The sequence below is a fragment of the Dipteris shenzhenensis genome, chromosome 1 (genome assembly GCF_047967505.1).
Source record: "Dipteris shenzhenensis isolate YYH24624 ecotype China chromosome 1, Dip_SZ_1.0, whole genome shotgun sequence".
In the NCBI taxonomy this organism is placed as follows: Eukaryota; Viridiplantae; Streptophyta; class Polypodiopsida; order Gleicheniales; family Dipteridaceae; genus Dipteris; species Dipteris shenzhenensis.
In genome coordinates, this window is record NC_141596.1 from 45,671,828 (window position 1) to 45,693,513 (window position 21,686).

At 42.8% G+C, this 21,686-nt stretch overlaps 1 protein-coding gene across 2 annotated transcripts; it reads right to left on the reverse strand.

The window, feature by feature from the left end:
* Positions 1–207: 207 nt before the first annotated feature.
* Positions 208–19,221, reverse strand: LOC147905927 (tubby-like F-box protein 6). 2 transcript variants are annotated; one of them, XM_087375672.1, is made up of 5 exons: positions 18,611–19,221; positions 18,048–18,416; positions 16,117–16,204; positions 1,432–1,561; positions 208–1,262 (listed from the first exon to the last, which is right to left on the reverse strand). In XM_087375672.1, exons 2-5 carry the CDS (start codon positions 18,414–18,416, stop codon positions 593–595), a joined length of 1,257 nt encoding a protein of 418 aa, XP_087231798.1. In that variant the 5' UTR covers positions 18,611–19,221; the 3' UTR covers positions 208–592. The 2 variants fall into 2 exon arrangements, with proteins under 2 accessions (XP_087231798.1, XP_087231793.1); XM_087375667.1 differs by having other exon boundaries at positions 18,048–18,459; positions 18,611–19,220.
* Positions 19,222–21,686: the final 2,465 nt, after the last annotated feature.

Here is a 21,686-nt window from a genome sequence, read left to right on the forward strand (position 1 = left end):
AATTCTCCTTCAGTCACTGAGATTCATTCATGTACACTTCGTGAATTTGAATTTTAAAATCATTGCCTAAATAACAATTAATCTTCTTCCAAGATTGCTTGTGATTCATTTACTAGTGAACCTTCACACTACATGTGTTCGCTCTTACTTTGGTGGCTGGCTTAACCCAATTCTATTGGTTAGGCATTAATAAGCAACAGGCCCAGATATGCTAAGCAGTCGTATTATACTATAAATAAATAAAACATGTACCCAGTACAGCCTCTATATCAAATAGATATACACATGACTGCATCGAAAGAACCAACATAATGGCACTAAAAGTTCCATTTACCACACAACAATCTCTTGCCACCAATACACAGAGGCTTTTCCCTGCATGCCTCCAATATCCACCTGATCTATATACATTCGGAAAGTAGAAGCCTAGAGTTACTAGAACCAAAACCTTTTTTAAGGTCAAGGAACAATCTTGCACTGAATAGAAAAGGGTTACAGAAAGGGATGCAGTAAAACATAACTAGTCTTTGTGCTCACTGCGAGGTGCTACTTAAAGATGAACAATCTAACTACTCTCCGATTAAGCTCTCTCTCATTCACATGCCAGTTTGGTGTCAAAGCTGCTCAAGCATATGGCAAATGCTTGGAAGGCAGATAATGGGTACCGGTAGTCCATGGTAAAAGTATCCTTTCCAACCTTCCCAAATTGAAGAAGTACCTTATCCTGATCAGCTTGGGAACCCTGTTGAGAAGGTTCTACAGCAGCTACCAGCTGAAAATTTTTAACGGATGCAACAGTGACACGCCCCCTGAAATTCAAGCACCAACACTGCAGCTGTTCGTGCCACCTCGGTGACTTATTCTTCAATGTTAATGCTGCACGTTTACCATTCCCCTCATTGACTGGCTCAGAATCAGAAAATGTGGAGTCTGCAACAGAGGCCCTGGATCTAACAAGGGAAACTGAAGAGAAGGAACGATCAATAGGACTTAAAAAATCAGTAGGTGTAGGAGCACTCCCACCCTCCTCAACAGCAGAAACTGGAATAGAATAGAGAGTGCATTGCATCCGTCTGGGTCCCCTTGTACCTAAAACATTCAGCTCATAAGATATGTGAGCAACGTTAAACGTCCCAGCTGGAACCCGAGGAGGCATTTGCTTCGAGCCAACCCGCTTGCCTGATTGATTGATTGAGGCAATGGCACCACAATGGCAAGGCTGGCTATCATATATAGTGAACTTGGTGCCTAAGAAATTTGACCTGAAATAAGCATTGTTAAATAGTTTTACCTCTCAAAGGCTACAATTATGCAGGATAAGCCCAAATAATGTTTTACTTCTCAATATTCTAGAAAGGTGCATTACAATCCAATTATCCACTCCTTTCCTTGGTATATACACAGAACAGCTAAATCATGGCCATCACTTACCTTAGTTTACCCATATATGTGTCACCTCCTCTGGACATACCATCAGCATCGAGAGAGATTATGTAGTCTGAACTAGTGGCTCTCCTAAACTTACGTGCAGCCAAAAGGAACTTCCCATTCTCTACCAATGCTGGAGAGCACAAAACAAGTAGAAAAAGTCATGTCCTAAAGTAATAGAAGAGTGCATATACAAGACCAGGAAGATTCTCAAGGACTCAGATGAGGATGATTAACAGAAAATCAAGCTTCATGCACTTTCCAGCTACACGTCATTTTGCTAAAGCAGTCCTTTCCTAAGCACCTTCGTTTGCAAAGACGTTTACAATAAAAACCTAGGCTGATTCCGACACACAACAAAGAATAAATAGAGTCTTGGTTTCATTAGAATCGAGACACAGCCTCAACCTAACAGCCATCGAATAACATAAAGTACTACTCACAAAGGCCTACTCACAAAGGCCTTCAACCCATATAGCTTTGGCTCACACTATGGCGTATCCATTCACATCATCAATGTGCATGAAGTTATGCTAACTCAGATTTCACAATGTTCACAAGACTTCATGCACATTGATGATGTGAATGGATAGGCCATAGTGTGAGCCTACTCACAAAGGCCTTCAACCCATATAGCTTTGGCTCACACTATGGCGTGTCCATTCACATCATCAATGTGCATGAAGTCATGCTAGCTCATATTTCACAATGTTCACAAGATTAACATACATGCAGATCATACATGCAGATACCAAAATCGGTAGTTACTTGCCTGAACATTGTGCAAGAAAAAAGAGATCCCGAAACATGAGAAAAAATATATATATAAAACCAGAAACTCACAAAAGCTCATCTTGAAAAAGCAAAATAGGAGAGTTCCATTTTAACCTTACGATGGTCAGCTATAAGGTAAAACCGTTAATACATCATGTACCGCAGGGACTAGCTATTGTGACAACCCAAAAAGGTCATCAACAACCAACATTGCGTGTAGATTATTTCTATCTACTTCAAAAGATATCAAGCTCTTTAAATTCTAACTTGCAGACAGCCTATATCAACCGACATCATGTCAGAAGCTAATGCAGACAAAATAAAGAGGGATGTGAGGGATGTTTACTTTGATACTCATGCATGCAGGCACAAGCCACTCTTCCAACGTTTCACCAGTTTCGAAAGTGGACAGCAACCTGCCTTGGTTACATTGCTCACAATACAGAAGCACACCAGCTTGAACAAACAATGACAATGGCATTTTTAAAACGGAGCACTACAGGACTAAAAGCCTAGCTCAGATAAAGAAATACCACCGGAACTGTGCAACAGCCAGCCACACAAGCTCAAAAGATCATGCTGAATCCTCAGGTATGTTGAGCAGATCCCAATACAAACAGAAAAGCTTTAGCCCAAATTTGCATAATGAGCTCAGGAAGTCTAAAGGTAAATTTTAGTTTTTATAGACAGCGTAAGCGAGTATGTATCAGTGCCTGCAATCATTACCATGCTTAAATGTATATCCACTTATAACTACTAGAACACATGCAATAGTGTGTCCAATGTACATAGCATCTCCTTTGACAGGAAAAAGCTCCTCAAAAGTAACTGGGCTGCTCCTCTGACCTGTGGTCTGTGGTTTGACGCAGCCTTGGTAAATTCAGAGTAATGGGTCCCCGATCATATACCTAGATGAATCCAGGAACATTCCCAAACTCATCCTCTAAAAACACGTCATAGTGCAGTTTCAATCTCATGATAGTCACTCATAAGGTTGAAAACCATAAACTCCATCACGCATAGCAGGGACAAGCTACTATGACATCCCCACTGACGTCATCAGCGGCCAACTGGGGGTGTAGACCATACTATAAAAATATGCTCTCACACATACAAATCCACACCCACACATACTTGAGCATCCATTTATACAAAGTCTTCGTACAGAGTTTCTGTCGGCACTTTGGAGGTGAAGGGCAGACTCAGCCATGACGAAGGCTAGCACTCTGATGATTGATCATGTTGCACCCTCTGCATGCTTCAGTGCATTCAGTTGATTCTAGAGAGATTCAGAATTCTGGTGGAATTGTCGGTCTCGTATACCAATCCTTCAATCTCTTCCATGCACACTTTCACTGTACAACAGACTTCAAAGCAGATTTGATGCAGGTTGTATGATTGTGCAATCAATCGCAAGAATTGTCGTATAGATGTACGGTCAAAACACAAATCTGAACAGCAACCTGTATGATTGCACAACCAATCGCAAGAATTGCCGTATAGATCTACGGTCAAAACACAAATCTGAACAGCGACTGTACGGATGAATTATACTACACTGTCAAGATTTTGCAAACTTGTTTATCAAGTGTACGGAAGTTGTACGGCAGCATAACGATGTAGGTACCATAACATATGATATCTACCTACCTAGATGCTAGAGCTGTAAGGAGGTGCAACGCTAAGTTGTACGGACAGCTTGTGTGAGTTGACATCTGCACTTCGAATTGCAGTTGCAATGAGGAGTAGCACGGGAACCTATGTGTGACGACGCTGGATCAAGAGTTTGGAGCTTGGTGTAGGCAAGGGGAGTAGGAAGGATCAAACTGCTCTGATACCACTATTGGGTGCGGGTGTGGGAAGCAATGGAATGGAGATGGAATGCAAGGGAGCAAACAACAAGCTGAGGAAATGAGAGTACTTGCAAATGGATAATGAAGAAAGTACAAGAGTGGCCACTATATGGCCCCAAAGTGAACTGGCTGACCAAGACTAGGACAAGATGTCCTAACTAGCCTACAAGGCCATATTAGGGCTAAGTGCTAACAGGCCATACCAGCGCTAAGTGCTAAAATGTCCTAACTAGCCTACCAGGCCATACTAGGGCTAAGAGAACGGGAGTAGGAAGGATCGAACTGCTCTGATACCACTATTGGGTGCGGGAAGCAATGGAATGGAGATGGAATGCAAGGGAGCAAACAACAAGCTGAGGAAATGAGAGTACTTGCAAATGGATAATGAAGAAAGTACAAGAGTGGCCACTATATGGACCCAAAGTCAACTAATTGACCAAGACTAGGACAAAATGTCCCAACTAGCCTACAAGGCCATACCAAAGCTAAGTGCTAACAGTGATGAAGCGAACAGACTTACCTCCTCCTTTGACTTCTCCTTGGCATTTGGATGCTTCCCGCGATGTCTTCTGCGTGAAAGGGAGGGAGAGGACATTGAGCTTGTGCTTGTTGAAGTACTGAAACTAGAAGACTTTCTTTTGTGCTTCTTGCTAGGGAGTAGGCGATCTTCGTCGTCTTCTACTAGGCTTTGGACTCCTTCCTCTTTCCCTCAAACTATGGCGCTTTCAAGGTGGCAATGGACTATAAGAATGCCTTCTCGAACTTTGGCACTTTCGTGGGGATTCTTTTGAAGCAATCTAGGAGAGCGTCTTCGACTCACAAGAAACGGTTGCTTGCTTGGACACATGCTCCCTCGAATTCAAAGAGATGCTGAAATCGGGCGCTCTTCTTCAAAAACTGAAACTCTTGGATTCGGGCTTTTTTAAATTCTTCGTCAAGGTCATCATCTGGCCCTATAGGTCCCCTCTTGCTTGGTCGCCTGTAGTGGAACTTCCACGCTCTGAAGCCATGATGTGCTCACAAGTTGGAATAGATCAAGGCTGGACTGTTTTCAAAGCTTGATTGATTGGAAAAGCACTAAAAAGCAACTAATTCTTGAATCTGAATCGCACCTTGGACAGCTCCTGGAACTTGGACAAAGATCAACTTTTCTCACAGTAAATCAACGACACGATTGGGGGACAGCAAACAGAATGGAATCAAATCGTCAGGATTGGGGGTTAATAGAAGCTTATCATTCGCTGTTTTAATCCAGCAAAATGGGGCTGAAATTGCCACACCAATATTCACCAACTTCTAAGGTGGTTTGCAGCCAAAATCTACGTGCTTTCTTAGCTGAATCCATGATCTGAGACAAACTGATCGGGCTGGGCAAGCTGGGGCAGAATTGCAATCGAGTTCAGAACTCCCTTGTCTGAATTATTTGCGCTGAAACCTCTCTTCTTGCTGGGTTTGCTGTCCTCTCCAATATGCCAGTGCTTGGGATCGTTGTCAGCAAGGGAAGTGGCAAAGTTGTGCTCTGATACCACTCAAACCTTCCTCATAACCAGTCAGCAGCTCCACAACAGAAATAGCAGCAAACCTGAGCTCTTGACACTTCAAAAAGTGGATGGAGCCTCAAACTCAATAATAGGGCTGAGACACGTGAGAGAGGGGAAGAGAGGGAGAAAGCGCAGCACTACGGGCCAGAAATAAAGGCTGCCCCTCCCCCCCTTCTCTCTAACCCCGAAGGTCTTTATTGCAATGTTTGTACAAGGTGGCTCACAAGGGAACAAGAGCTGAGTACAAATCACAACTCATGCTAAGAGCATGAGAGCTCTTTCTTTTATAATCTAAAGGGCAGCCATGCTTTTTGGCTTTTGCCCCAGAAAGCTAGAGCTTTCAGCCACGAAAAGCAGGCTAAAAGTGTTTTTTGGCTTTGCTCCTAAAAGCTGGGAGCTTTTCAGCAAAAAAAAAGCTGGCCTTTTTAGGAAAAGGCGCCCATAAAGCTGTAGTTGGCACGTTTTCTCCATGGGCCTCTTCCCTAAAAGTTGCTTGTCCACATTGACGCACTTTTCCCCTCAAAATGTGGGCTTTTTAGCACTTTCCAAGGTCCTACACAATCAATAAACAATATCCAAGACTTCAACCCACTAAAGGTTAGCTAATGCATGCATTCTAATTCTTGGACTAATCTTAGCCCCTTGCAGCCATCCCCACAGTGCTCACTAATCAATGTAAAACAAAGGAAAGTGAACTTGCTCTAGTTAACAAAGCCAAACTTTCTTCGACCAAAGTCAATAATAAAAGATTTATCTTTATTTCTTGAGAGAAGTACAATTTCGAGACACCTACAGTCTGCAGGCTGACCCAGATCAGCCGACATGGAGGAGGCCAACATTCTCTGTCTCTGCCCCACATTGTCTGTATGCTGCCGATCTGCTTGGCAGCCATTCTGGCAACCAGGCGCTACTGTTGGGGCCTATAAAACCGGCCTCTGGCAGCCCTTGTTGGTTGCTCCTTTTGCTGGCACTGCTGCCCACCTGGCAGCCCTTGTACCTATTGCTGTACCCAACCAATACCTGCTGCTCTGACATACTGATCTTCCAGATCCCACATCTACACCATAAACAGGAGTTTGACAAGATCATCATAGGCCTTTCCCACGTCATGCAACCAAGCTTGCCTGGAGAAGCCTCGTGATCACCCCCACTAATCAGTAACTCAAACTTGTCGAAGTCTTCGTCGACAATCTCAAGAGTTATCTTGCAAATGGAGGGTGAAAGCCTCTACAATTATACAAAAGGCTTTCACCCTCCATGCTCCATCCAGCTAAGAATTCATGTACAAACATTCATCCCAAAACAATCTACTGACATCTCCCATGAAGCATATTGACAATTGACAATACATATCTTGGAAACCTGGTTAGGTGCTTAGCATTGGAGCATGCCAGGTACCTACCAAAAGTTCTTCCGTGCCTTTGTATAAGTCTTTACTAATGCTCCCCTTGGTGACTTTAAGCTCATCGAGCTCCATCTCTGCACGGTGGCTAAGCAACACCTTCCAACATCCGCCACAAAGTCTTAACTATGTGCTCCACTCTTCATTGTCTTTCCTGAACATTGTCACACCTGGGTCTGTAAGATCCATTTCATGGGACAACCACATTGGTTGATGATGTTATAGATAGATCCTGCTTCGCTTAATCAGCCTTCTTCTTTTTTCAATCTTTAGCAAAATGTCACAATAGAAGCATTTCTTCTTGTTCTTCTTTACACAATCAAAAGAGTTATGTTATCATTCTTGGCATCCTTCTTTTTCTGTAGCTTCTATTTGCAGTATTTATATTTTGGTATGAGAACCTTTTCGTCATCATCATCTGTTCTCCTCTTGAAGCAATTAGCGAGCACAGTTCCTCGAACGTCATTGGCCTTGCCTATTCTCTAGAGGTGAAGTTTGTCATCAACCCTTGATAACTCTTTGGAAGCTTATTGACAAAGAGCATGGCCAACTGATTGTTGTCCACCTTCAGACTAGTTGACCCCTGAGAATCTCCATCTTACAAGGAAGTCATGGGCTGACTCTCCTTCCCCCATCATCATGGTGAGCCACTGTTTTGGGAGCATGATGATTCTCCCAATTTTTTAGTTTCACAAAAATCCTATGAGATATCCATGCTTCATGTGCTGGCAGATATGGAGTATCACCGAATCCGCAGTCGTCTCGATAATCATGGAGAGCAATTGCATTGTTGCATATGGAAAGAGCTCATGGGGGGGCATGGCTGAGGTGCTTCTGCATCTTCTTAGATTCATGATGTGCAAGGAAGGGGGGTGGCTTATAGTGGCAATGACACTTGGCAAAGCGGAGGCATGCTACTCAACAAATGTTGGGGAAGTGCCGCTTCACAAATGAGTCAAGTTTTTGAGCTCAAAATTGATTTTTCAAGCGGAGCATGTTGGACCACTGATGCTGTTGCAGTAGAGTGACTGTGGAAGCAGAGTGTTTGTGTAATGCAGGGTAAAGAACTGAGCTCTCTGTTGCAAAAGCGTGAGCGGTGGAGTAGAGCAGCTTTGCCTACGACTACTCAGCATGTCACAATCTGTGACGTATACCTTTCTCTATACCTTAGACTTATGGATGGTTTGATGAATGGACACTTGTGGAAGGGTATGCCTTTTCGACGGGACACTTCCTATGAGGCACAACCCTTCACAAGAGACATTCTATGGAAGAGACACTCCTATTGTAATGTACCCTCTCATCAAGGGTCACACCCTTCACAAGGGGTACACACCTCTTCATGCACATACACTTTGGAGTACACACCTTTTCATGTGTGACTTTTCACTCTCTATATAAGAGAGGCCCAACTGTATGGATGACACACTACAGACACTCAAGCAATACAAATATTCCTTGTCCTCTGCTATTTCAGTCTCCTTTCTGTTCCTTAGCACATTTCTAAATATAGTAAATCTAGGATTTCTTACAGTGGTATCAGAGCAAATTTCGCTCCTGCCTGTAGGAAATGCCCCCCACCTTCTAGCGCCTATCTGATACATCTTTTTCCGCTAGAAGGATATCCGCGCACATTGTGCATGGAAGAGATGGAGAGAATGAGCGTAAAAATTTTTACCCACCTAAAGTCATGAATGGCCTCTCCATCTCCCTCACATCACGAGTTGATGTGAATGGACACGACAAAAATCGTGTCTTTTGATGGTGCTTGGGCTGTCCCAAAACCAAGGGACGCACCTTTTCCACCATCGGACACACCGTTTGATGAAGAGTTTTGACTCCTCACCCAAGGGACACACCCCATCGTGGAAAAAAGGACACATCTTTTCGTGTGGGGACACCCCTTTTTAAAACAGGGTCACACCCCTTCATGAAAGGGTACACCTATTCCAAGGGTCACACCCCTTAGAATAGGCACACCCTTTGGCACCAAGCACCAACTTACAAAAGGGTACCTAGAGGACCTAAAAAGGGCAACCAGCCCTACACCCAAGGCCAAACCCTAGACTACCCAAGGGTTCATTAAACCCACGTTTTAATTTTTTGGCAACTACCAACCAGCAAGGAAAAAGGGCGAAATTCAATCGCGATTTCACGTCAGCCTATTCCGCTCCAAAACAACCGTACGTGATTTCCGCCTTCTCCTTTTCAAGCATAGCAAGGGGGAAAGCGGGTTGAAGCAGGTAATCCTGCTTTGAAATGCAAAAACGAGCTGGCTTGGGAGCTGACAAAGGGGGAAAGTAGGTTAAGAATATTCGAGGTTTCTTTAAGGCGAGAGGTAGTCACCTCAATTTGACTTGGAGGCTACCGAGTGAGCATCAAATAACTTGAAAATGACTTCAGTTAGAGTCTTTAATGAACGATTAATAGACTAACTGTATTTTTGTGTTTTACCCTCGATTTTCTAGTTTTGTGACACAGAGTTCCGTAATTACCATAATCCACGTGCTCCAAATTTATAGTATCCAGCGTGGGGGCCTAGAGAAGAGTCGTGACAAGTAGCAGGCCCCTAACAAGTAGGCGCAGCAATCGCGACAAATCATGAGGCTGCACTTTGGTTCAGGCTTCCATCTGGCATACACTAGATCGTTCTGCAGCGGCCAGTTCTTGCTGGCTCATCTCGCCACCTTAGCCTGTGAACAGCGGCCTTTTGCTGCCTTCCACTTCCGACCAGCCAGGCCCAGTCCTGCTCCTCGCACCCCACAGGTACTTGCCACTGAATTCAATGCAGGAAAAGCGTGTCTAGTTCCACCCAATCTGCCCTTTTCTGCACCACACCTCTGCCAACGCCCCTATTTTCCTCGAAAGTCTCGCCAGGCACCTTTTTCTTGCTCACACTTCAACGTGAACTTGCAAAGATAGTAAATGGACCTCCGGACAGAGATTTTCAGGCCATTCTATGCAACTAATTGGCAGATCTAATCTATGCCAGGTGGATTCTTTCCATTCTATTTCTAAGGATTCTCTTTCATTTTATTATTTGACGCTCGTTATCAAATTACAGCAAATGAAAGCCTCCTCCTTAAAGCATGGAAACCCCTGGTAATTCCCCAGTCCCTTCAAGGACACCTTAGGCATCATCTACCACACAATATCGTGTTCAGATTGCACAACCAGCCCATTTCGGAGCTTTTGCATCGTGGGTCTTCTGTGTCACGTGCCCTTCCAGTGACTTGGACCACATCCTATACCTTTTGCGTGAGGCACCTCAATTACATTACTTCCTTAGCACAGTCCAGGTTGTGTTCCGATACCCAGAACCCGATATTCCTCACGAGTTTGCTGTCCATCTTTGGAGAGACTTTTACCCCTCAGCTTCAGCATCTCCAGGGTACTCTCCACCTCTTTCAGCTCCCAGATATCCTCCTGCACAGGTTTTACCTTCCCCAAGACAGTATTTACACTCTGAAGGCACTCCTTCTCCTGGGTATCCTCCACTCCCAACAGTAGCTCCTTATCCCTTCTCAAATCCGTGGACTCTGCAACCTACCCCTGTACTCTCACGAGCAATAACACCCACTTCGGCATCCTAGTGTTACCTCAGACAAGACCTCCTTTACCAGATTTCCACGACTCGTTCCATCCTACTTCTCCTGCCCCCTCCAACATGAGCAACCTCAGGAAGCAACCCAAATCTTCTTCTAGGAATGGTACACACTAGAGCGCAGGTTCGTGCTCTTCTCACAGGGACCTCAGATATGTCGCAACGCTCGCGTGCAACCTCTCTGGAGATCAGCGACTCAAATCCAAAAAAGACCCCTGAAGTCAACTTACAAGGCGAAGCACTACTTCAACTTCAAATTTCTCAGCTTCAAGACAGCATCTCCGACTTGGTCCAGAAAGTCCAACACCTCCAAGATTCTCGCAGTACCACACATACAGAGGATGACGTGACACCACCGGACGACTGTGCGGACTCGTTCCCACCTGAGGTAGAAAACACTGAACTCCGTGCCCTCTACCGCTTACTCCAAGCTTCCAAAACTAAAAGACTTGACATTAAACTTCCGGAAGCCTACACTGGTCAACGAAATTGCCGAACAGTTGACCAATGGCTCGCAAAACTGCGCATGTACTTTAATACTGTTGACCTCACTGAAGGCAAAAAGATTGCCTTGGCAGCCTCCCTCCTCAAGGATATGGCTTTCCTATGGTGGCAACGATGCTTAAAGGACGGCAAAAGTCTGTTAACTTGGGAACGTTTTGAACACGTGCTCCGTAAGCAGTTCATACCTGCAAATGTGGACTTCCAAGCACGTTCAAAACTCAGACAGTTGGAGCAAACAGGCTCCCTGTCTTCCTACATCTCTCAGTTCATCACATTGGTGCTAGAGATTGATGGTTTAACTCATGATGATTGCCTTCATGCTTTCATCTCATGCCTAAATCCCTCGTTACGCATTGATGTCCTCAAAGCAAACATCACCAGCTGTGTCATCAAATTCGCATACGAGAGACAGCTTTTCGAACAAAGTATGGACACTATGAATGTTTGGTCATGCCTTTTGGGTTAAACAATGCCCCGGCCACATTCATGACACTAATGAACGACATCTTCAGGCCTTTCCTCAATAAGTTTGTCATCGTTTACCTCGATGACATCCTCGTTTTCAGCAGATCCCTACATGAGCACAAACAACATCTTCACCAAGTTTTTGAAGTTCTCCGCGCAAATTCTCTCTACATCAACGTTGAGAAGAGTGAGTTCTTCAAGACCCAACTCGAATATTTGGGACATGTTATTTCAGCTCAAGGCATCTCTGTGGATCCCAAGAAGGTCGAGGTAATCCGAAACTAGCCTACTCCTAAGAATGTTCATGATGTCCGCTCTTTTCTCGGATTGACAAACTTCTACCATACAAAGGTCTATCAGTTTTCCGAAATTGCAGCTCCTATGTCCGAATTATTGAAAAGCAAAGCAAATTTTCAGTGGCTTCCCGAAACAGAGTATAGCTTCCAACAACTCAAGCAAGCACTCACTACCACACCAATTATGGCTATTGCTCACCCAAACCTTCCATTTGAGGTCATGACCGACGCTTCCGACATCGCTACAGGAGCAGTCTTGATGCAAGAAGGCAGAGTTATTGCTTTTGACAGCCATAAACATTCTGATATCCAAACCCGATACCCGGTTTATGATAAGGAGTTTCTTGCTGTTGTACATGTTTATCACTCTTGGAAACATTATCTCATGGGAGCCGACTCGGTCGTCAAGACAGACCATCACTCTCTAAAGTATATCTTTACTCAGCCAGTCATGAACGCTCGACAAGCACGCTAGGTTGAGTTTCTGGCCAACTTTCACATGACCATTGAGTACATTCCAAGACTACGCAATGTAGTTGCAGATGCTCTCAGCAGGTTAACTCTAGCATCAGCTATGGTAATCTCTACATTATCTGTGGATGTTCCGAATTCATTCAAAGGGAAGTATTTCAATGATAAAGACTTCGGCACAGCAGTACAAGTTCTTTCAAAAGATCAACCTTCGACTTCCGAACAGAAGATTTTCTCATCCTATTCTTATACGGACGACCTTCTGTATTATCAAGATCGCGTCTGTGTACCACATGACAAGGATGCTCGACGTCTTTTGTTAAAAGAGCATCATGTAGTTCCTTATGCTGCCCATCCAGGCATTAACAAGACTTATAGGTTACTCAGTGCAACATACTACTGGCCTCATATGAAAAGCGACGTCATCAAAATGGTTACATCTTGCTTATCTTGTCAACAAATGAAAGCAAGCAGACGACTTCTAGCAGGACTTCTTCAACCTCTTCCAGCTCCAACTGAAAGGTGGGAAAGTATTTCCATGGATTTCATTACCACACTACCACGATCCTCCGGAGGTAGCACTCAAATTATGGTAATTGTTGATCGATTGTCCAAAATGGCACACTTTGTTGCTTGCAAAAGAAGTGCACAGGCTCCGGACATCGCCAAACTCTTCATACAACACATCTTCCGACACCATGGATTGCCCAAGAATATCATATCCGACAGAGATCCTAAGTTTACCAGTCACTTTTGGATTTCATTGTTCGAATCTTTGGGTACAACTCTACTGTTTAGTTCAGCCTACCACCCAGAATCAGATGGCCAGACTGAAAGAGTCAACCAAGTTCTGGAAGAAATGCTTCGACATTACATTCAGTCATGCCTAGCAGCTTGGAAAGAGTATCTACCCCTTCAGTTTGCTTATAATAACTCTTTCCATAGTGCCATCAGCATGACTCCATTCCAAGCAGCTTATGGACACACTCTGATTGTACCAACGAATTTTGTGCTTCAACATCGAGTGGCCTTAGCTGATCAACTGGTTCAAGACATGCAAGACATTCTACTCCAAGTCAGGGATCATATGCGAAAAGCGCAAGAGCGGTATCAACGGTCTGCCAACAAACATAGACGTCACCTAGAATTTGACACTGGTGACATGGTGCTATTATTTGTAGCCCCACATCGCTATAAGACGGTTAAGTCTGTGTTTCCTAAGTTGCGACCAAAATACTATGGACCTTTCCGGATCGTCAAGAAAAATTCACCTTTAAGTTACAAATTGGAATTACCACCATCATGGGGTAAAATCCATCCAACATTTCATATTTCTTGGCTAAAGATGTACATTCCAAGCGATGAAGCAGTTCCTCCTGCAGGTGATTATGTCCCAGAAATCGAAGACGATTATGTTCTCCTTATTCCTGAGCGTATTCTGGACCATCGACAGCGAGAGACTTGACATCGACTTATCACGGAATTCCTTGTTCTTTGGCGAGTCTGGACGACTCCAACGCTACTTGGCAATCTGATGAAGACTTACAACAGTACCCTGACATTTTAAAGCAGTATTTTCAGAACTTACCGTGATATTTTCTACATCAATTCATTATCTCCACCAGGGTCTTATTTTGAGTGGGAGGGGATGTCACGATCTGTGACGTATTCCTTTCTCTATACCTTAGACTTATGGATGGTTTGATGAATGGACACTTGTGGAAGGGTATGCCCTTTCGACGGGACACTTCCTATGAGGCACAACCCTTCACAAGAGACATTCTATGGAAGAGACACTCCTATTGTAATGTACCCTCTCATCAAGGGTCACACCCTTCACAAGGGATACACACCTCTTCATGCACATACACTTTGGAGTACACACCTTTTCGTGTGTGACTTTTCATTCTCTATATAAGAGAGGCCCAACTGTATGGATGACACACTACAGACACTCAAGCAATACAAATATTCCTTGTCCTCTGCTATTTCAGTCTCCTTTCTGTTCCTTAGCACATTTCTAAATATAGTAAATCTAGGATTTCTTACACAGCATTGATAAGGGTACCTCATACGACCAATGCTCAATGTCGCAACAAATTTTTGTACAATGATGATGTTGGAGGATAGAGGTCCCCCACCTGTGAGCCCCCCACATGAGGACATGGGGGAGTATTAAAACCAGCATAGGTTGGACTCAGAGGGAAGCCACATGGGCAGATGAGAAATGTGCCACAGGGGCAGAGCTGAGAGAGAGGAGAAAGGCCACACGGGTACATCTGAAGGCTCATGGAATGCTGTTGACAGGCCCAAAGTGGTGGGCACGTACAAGAGCCCATCTGTAGGTCTATAGATAGAGCTTGGAGTGAGCAGTTCATGAGAACTGGACGGCAGACTTAAGGGACCAGCCAGGGCAGATGCACAGAGCAGTAAGGAGGCCTGCTTGTGCGGCATCTAAGCACCGAGGTAGAAAACAGCTCTGAGAGGTGCCAGTGGTCCACATCTTGGCAGTTGCTACATGGTGGCACACTCAGTATCAGGTTTTGTTCATCTTTGGAGCAATCTACAATACATAATTTGCTGTTCCACTCTACTGTGCATTGTTCAAGATCTGTGTCTGCATCTATTTGTATCTACATTTGTGTGCACAATGGAAAGGAGTGAAATTTGATTTTAGAATTGTGTGTTTCCTGGGCTATGTTTCCATAATTATACCGCCTGCAGGAGTATTGGCTACAGCAAGCAGTGTCCATCTCTGTTTTCTAACAGATGAAGCCCAGTTAGAACTGAGATGATGATGAGAAGCCATATAAAGAAGGGTCATAGCTCAAGAAAGAATGACAGGAGAGAGACTCTGGAGAGACTAGGAGAAAGATGAGAAAGAGACAGAGAGAGAGAACACACACAGAGAGATAGGTAGAGAGCAAAAAGCTCAAGCAGATTACGGAGCGAGTGTCGCATCAAAACGTGGGCACCATGGACTACCAGATCCCCCCCTCCTAGATTACCTATTTTAGCAATCTCTATGCCCACTAAAATAACTTATTTTCCCCCCTTTATCGCATGTATTTGTGATGGCAGCCCTAGGTGCAAACTTCTTCAAGCCTTTGTTACATACCCAAAACACATGCATCCATGTGTTCTTCAAAGGAATTTACTATACTAGCACACAGCCGATCGTAGAATTTAAACAGCACTACGGACCACTTTTCACATCAGCACGTCAAAGTAAACTTGAGAGCATTGTATCTCATGGATTGAGTACTTGTATATATAAAGATCTATTATTAATCCTTAGTTGCATTGTTGATTATAAATGGATGTGCATGCACACGCAGATGCACAAATGTTGATCATGTGCACATTATTCGCACAGTGTACATGTGAGTGCATACGTGTGTGCCTGTGTGCATGTATAAAATTAGAACTGCCCTTTTAAGTCCACCTTGTCTCCGGTCTACCTAACGCACTCAAACATGCACATAGCGTGTGATGATGGTGAGGTAGATCTTTACAAAAAAATTGCTACCTATCGAAGCTTGATTTACATTAACAAAACATGAATGCAAAAACAGATCAAATACACATACATATGCATCTGTGCAAACGTGCCAGCATGTGCGCTGTTTTTCTATAAGCATGTGTGAGCTTACGTGAACACATAACAACCATGTCTGCAGATAAATAAATGCATATAAGTTGCCCATTAACATGTGAGAGTGCATACACGCTAAATGATTATCCACAGCTATGCACATTACAATGCTATAATACTTACTTGGAGTCAAGCCAAGATACAAATAGTATGTTGAAGTAATCCTATCCCGTTTGATGAAGCATTGAACAGTGGAATCTCGAGGCCCCGGCTGTAGCCAATACCAAAACATGAACTGTTATTATAGATCAGAATGGAAAGGAAAAAGGCAGCAAGATTACAACAAAGCAATGAACGTGAGACTATCCTCTATAGGCACTCTTATTAGTATGTAAAGTTTATCAATCAATCGTTTCCATAGTCGAAGGAGTCTGTTAAAAAGTAAAAGGCCATCATCACAGAATGTCATAGCAATCAAACTGATCTTCAAGGCAATAGGCAGTGGCCTCGATTGAAAAGCTATTTAATCATGACAGAAAGGTACAAGGGCAGCTGGCTTGACAACAAAACCAACTGTCTATCACCAATAAGAGATATTCATTCACAACAATTAATAGCACCACCACAACATACAACAAAATAATTCAGCATTACACAAATATATCTTCTCTTGCTCTCTTTGTCAAAACATGACTGACTACCGATTACTATGAACTTGATTGGACGACATACATTTCAAGCCTTGGCAAACCTAAGAAAGAGCCAGCTAGGTGTAAATATAATTATTCAAGACTTGGACATCTTTCTCAAATTGACTAGTAGACCACCTATAATTTGCATTAAACCCTAAGGAAGCCGCCTCCTTTAAGATGAAACCATAGTCATGCACAAAATAAATAGAATGTGCATATGCAGGTAGGCATTTTCCCTCCACGAGAGCGAGTACCTGTGTACATGCACGCATGCACACAGGAGAGTGTCAACGCATGTATGCATGTGCATGCAAGTCCACATGAGCATGGTACATGTGTATCACACATTCACATCTGCAAGAACCTGTGTGTCTCTCTGAAAGTTCCACTGCTACATGGAAATATTCGGCTACATTAAGCGAAATGTACCATATACATATAACTCATCTCAATATCATAAATGAGAAGCACCAAACAAAATTAGGCCACAAGCAAAAGCAAATCAAATGAATTTACACCACACCACTCTGTTGGCAGCAGCCATTGAGATGCAAAAACCATGGCTTCAACAATCAGTCCATGACTGCTTGGGTAGTTTCCTAATAAAAAGCACTGGTCGCTTGTAGATCCCAGACAATTGTCTGTCATGGCAAACACTTCTGTTTGTACTATCACGCAAAACCAAACCTACTTCCAATGGCATAATCCGGGGGCTAGTAAGATTCAGGTGCGCATCAATTGTCATCCTATTCTTTGGTATAGATTTGCATGAGTCAAAACTGAATGGTCTTATCCAAAGTTGGACAACTAAAACAGAACTGGTGATGATCTATGTTATTGGCATAGCTGCCTTTTCCTCCAAGGCGGATGAGAATATAAGAAGGGAACCATCTAAATCATGGCCATCCGTCAACTTTCAAGAATCGTATATAAGTCGTCTCCTGCTTATCAGCAACGGCATGACAGTATAACAGTTTAAGAAGTTTCCAAGCATTGTAATCTAACAGCCAAACTTGCTTTCTGCCCAATTCAGTCTGTTGTCGATACTCCAATATTTATGATTTTCAGCCTTCCAAGTTTTCAGCCCCTAAGGGTACCGAGACATCCAGAAAGTGCATTGAATCATGGTGGCCAGTTTATAACACTCGTGTTCAACGGATCATATGTTTGAACAACGTCAAAGAGCAAGCTATTTGACCAATGGTCTTAATATGCTGTCAAAGCAACCAAAGGGAACCAATAACCATCTGGCCTTAATGTTGTGTGACCTACGTTTTAGGCATAGTCGTTTCTGACCCCAAATAATTTGTTAACGTGCTCCAGTTTTAAAAATTGCATGTATCCTGAACTATCCAGGAGACACATACTATGCGAGAGAAAACTTTGAGGCTCTAATAACAACATAGCAATAAAAATATTCACCTGCTTGAGTGATATAGGAAAGGTCAATTTTCCTGATTGTTCAGGTGTTTTCACCAACTCCTTGGTCACTTCCCTCCAAGCTCTACAGACTGAAGCACAAGCAACGACGTCCTTTCTTGAAGGCCAAGTACTTTCGCTTTCCTCAATTCTTTGAATCACGTCCCTTAATAGCTCAGGTGGTATATTAACCCAGCAACTCTGTTGCTGAATCTGCATGGTATCCGCTTTGTAGACTTTATCATCATATACTGCATTGTGCGACCAAGCTCGCTGAAATTGGGACATTTTTACATCAAAACTTCGTCTTGAAATGCTTCCCAAGCCACCCTTCATGTCCTGGAACTCCCGAATCAAGCCTTTGATGGGCATCTATCCAGAAATTGGGGCCAGATGCAAGCTATGTGAACTGGATCTGAAGCCAACGAAAATAATGCAGTACTTCAACAACCACCCGTACGACCCCGTTTAAACATACACGGATCAATGTCAATTAATACAACGGTGTGTTGGTAGCTGCTAAGATATATAAAGGACCACTCAGAAACGTAAATTCCGTATCTCACCTCTCAATCGTACACTTTCAAGATTACTCCATCCCTAAAAAAGATCGAGCTAAAGAACCATTGTCTTTCAAAAAGCCGGAACATTTAAAAGCCGCTTTCTAGATCTTCGGCTAAAAAAAGCTGCTACAAAATTGGAACTTTGAGATGTTTGCTCCATCGATGGATAGACCGTAGGACTGCTGTTCGCAAATCAAGAACGCAGACTTTACTTTCTTGAAAGTAATCAAGGAGAGGCACATCCACTAAATTTCACGAGTCAATCTGTGTACTTTGCTCCGCGTAACGGGAAATGGCTGGCTCAAAATTAGGGTAAAAAAGATGGTCACGGCAGTGGCAAAAGCAACAAGGGGAGGGATGGAGCTGGGAAATGAGGGGGGGAAAGGACCAGGGACTGGAACTGGCAGGAAGGAGAAGGACCCAAGAGCGAAGATGGGAAGAGGGGTTGTGCAGATCAGCCCATGGCGGAGGCAGGGATGGGCTTCCTGGAAAGAGAGAGAAACTGAGAGAGAGAGAGAGAGTGTGTGTGTGTGTGAGGGCGAAGAGTAGAGAGAAGACAGAATTGTCCCTGTTCCGGATTCCAAAGCTTTCTTTATTTTTACCCACAAGCAACCCAAAATCGACAAAAATGAGACCAAGATTTACAAAGACTTAAATCTTTTTATTTTCCTTACCATGTTTCATTAACCCAAAATATATATGTGACACTACACAATTTCCTTCCTAAAATGCCGCTAAATGTGGCGTCTTTGTTTGGTATTAAGCGTGCTTGCTTGTCTTACCACCAATGAAGGAAAACGCCATAATTAAAACTCTAAGGTTAATGGTAAATGTAGACCTTTTTACGTTCATGTGCTCTACTTTCATACAAAGATAGATGATAGAGATGCTAGAGTATTACATGTCCAAGACACGTTTTATTCTTTACACTTGTTGCCTCGTCTTATGCCTTATCTCCTTCTTACACTTGTTGCCTCGTCTTATGCCTTATCTCCTCCTTACCTTCCTCGTGTTCTCTTGTGTCAACTTCTTCACTTGATTTTCATTGTTCTTCATTTTCTTTGTAGTTTTGTCACTTCTAGGACCCATCCTTATTCTCCAAACATGACCATTGATGATCAAAACAAAGCTCATCACCTACACATGGCCCATGGCAAATATCCATAATTTTAGAGTGTACTTTGGTCTCATGGTGTAATGATGAAGTCTCTTACAAAAGTCATTATTACATGTCCACACACTTTTGCTTTTATATGTTAGTGAGGACTATTTCCTTAAACAACATAAAGATCCACATTGAGTTACCTCAAGGGAAAGTTAGTTGGAATTCACATCTTTGTGGTTTATATTCTATGCTATGTTCTATTCTCTTTTAAATCATGAAAGTGAGTAATTATTAAATTGAATGTGTGTCACATTGAATGGTTAGGTGGTTAGGAAAAAATGTGATATTAAAATGCTCTCATGTAAATGATGCCTCTTTGGCAATGAGATCTATTCATGAATGTGGCAAACATCATCATGATTTGATTTTTCGCTTTTCTTTCTTTTTCTTTTTTAAGCATGTGCATTGTGTTTCTGCTTGTGATTTCATTTAGTACTGACCTCAATGAGACTTCCATTTTTGATGCACCTTGGGTTATGATCTAGAATTTCATTAGAGTTGAAGACAAAAGTACTACATTTGATACAAAGCCTTAAAAGCCCTATGACCACATTCGCTTGAGCAAACAATACTATGGTCATGCTTCATTGAGTATTTTTTCACACATTAGCGAGACTGACGGCCATGTATGCAACACCCTTTTGTGAAGGTGATCTATCAACGATTGAGTGGCGGTGCTTTGAGAGGTTGCAAGTGACTATGGGATTCAAGATGATTCGAAGCAAGCCCTTAGTCCCCCACCAAGATCATACAAGCAAAGTTTTGCATGACACTTCTCCAAGTTGATGCCATCTTCCAGACGGTCAGTTACCTCCACAAGGTGTGGGCTTACCTAGAGGGAGATTACAGCACTAGAGTCGTCCATATAACTAGCTGAGAGTGGGGTTAGCATGGCCTAGTATTTTTGTTGATCTTGAACAATTACAAAAACGAATGGTTGAATTCTATTGAATCACATTCAGGGATGACTTATATATGAATGCGAAATTGTTAAGGAGAAAAATATTAAGAGAGTGACCATCACACTTATGAATAGGGCACTTGATACATCAATAAAAAAAGCAAACTCAAAGCATTTCAGTGTACAATCTGAAAAGCACATTTGGTGGTTGGGTGCATTTGAGGTAAGCACAACTTTCACTTAAAATTATTTTTCATTTTTAACATATGTTGCTCTTAGATTTCATTTATTATATCTTGACGCTTGAATAGAGTTTCATTTCCCAAAGGCAAGTAAAGAAAAAGGACCACCAAACCCTATTTTGGGTGTTTCACCATACAAAAATACCAGCAACCATCAAAAACCAAGTTTAAGGAGGGCAACTTCATGTTGAAGGCAAGGGCGATTTCCAAATTGATTGGCATATGCAGGGCCTCAAGACCCTCAAGTGCATTTTCAACATAAGCAAAGGAGGTAATTCAAAATCTCCATGCCTTTACTACAAGGAGCCAGCCCATGTCATGGATCCTAAATGGTGGAGAAGAGCTCCTAATAGGGATAAGATTGATCCTACATTCAAAGCAGTTCTTGATATTTCTTTGTGCAATGTACATATATGCACATTGCATGCTTTATGTAGAATCATTGAAAAGTTGGTTTTTTTATATATTGGATTTTCTTGGAAGCTTCACAAAAAAAACATAGGAAAAAAGCAATTGCTGCATTAGAAATAGTATCATCAGACATGGGTCTCCATGGAGGAGATGTTCATATCATAACAGGCATCAAGAAGTCCACAAATGGAAAGCATTTTCCTATCAAGCCGTCAATGGGTGGAGTCAAAGCAAGAAGGCTTTTAATAAAACCACAAAGAGAAGGGAAGCTTGGTAGACGATCAAATATGTTTTGAGGGTGAGATACGGCCTTTGGAAGCATGTGGATATGGTGTTGCTAGAAATCTTAAAGCAAACGTA

Bases quoted from the DNA above. Each gene is read 5' to 3' on its own strand.
- LOC147905927 (XM_087375672.1), bottom strand. From the start codon at position 18,416: ATGCCCATCAAAGGCTTGATTCGGGAGTTCCAGGACATGAAGGGTGGC. The intron at 1,562-16,116 runs GTAAGTATTATA...TGTGCTCTCCAG, and splicing joins GTATCTTGGCTTGACTCCAA to CATTGGTAGAGAATGGGAAG. The intron at 1,263-1,431 runs GTAAGTGATGGC...TGCTTATTTCAG, and splicing joins ACATATATGGGTAAACTAAG to GTCAAATTTCTTAGGCACCA.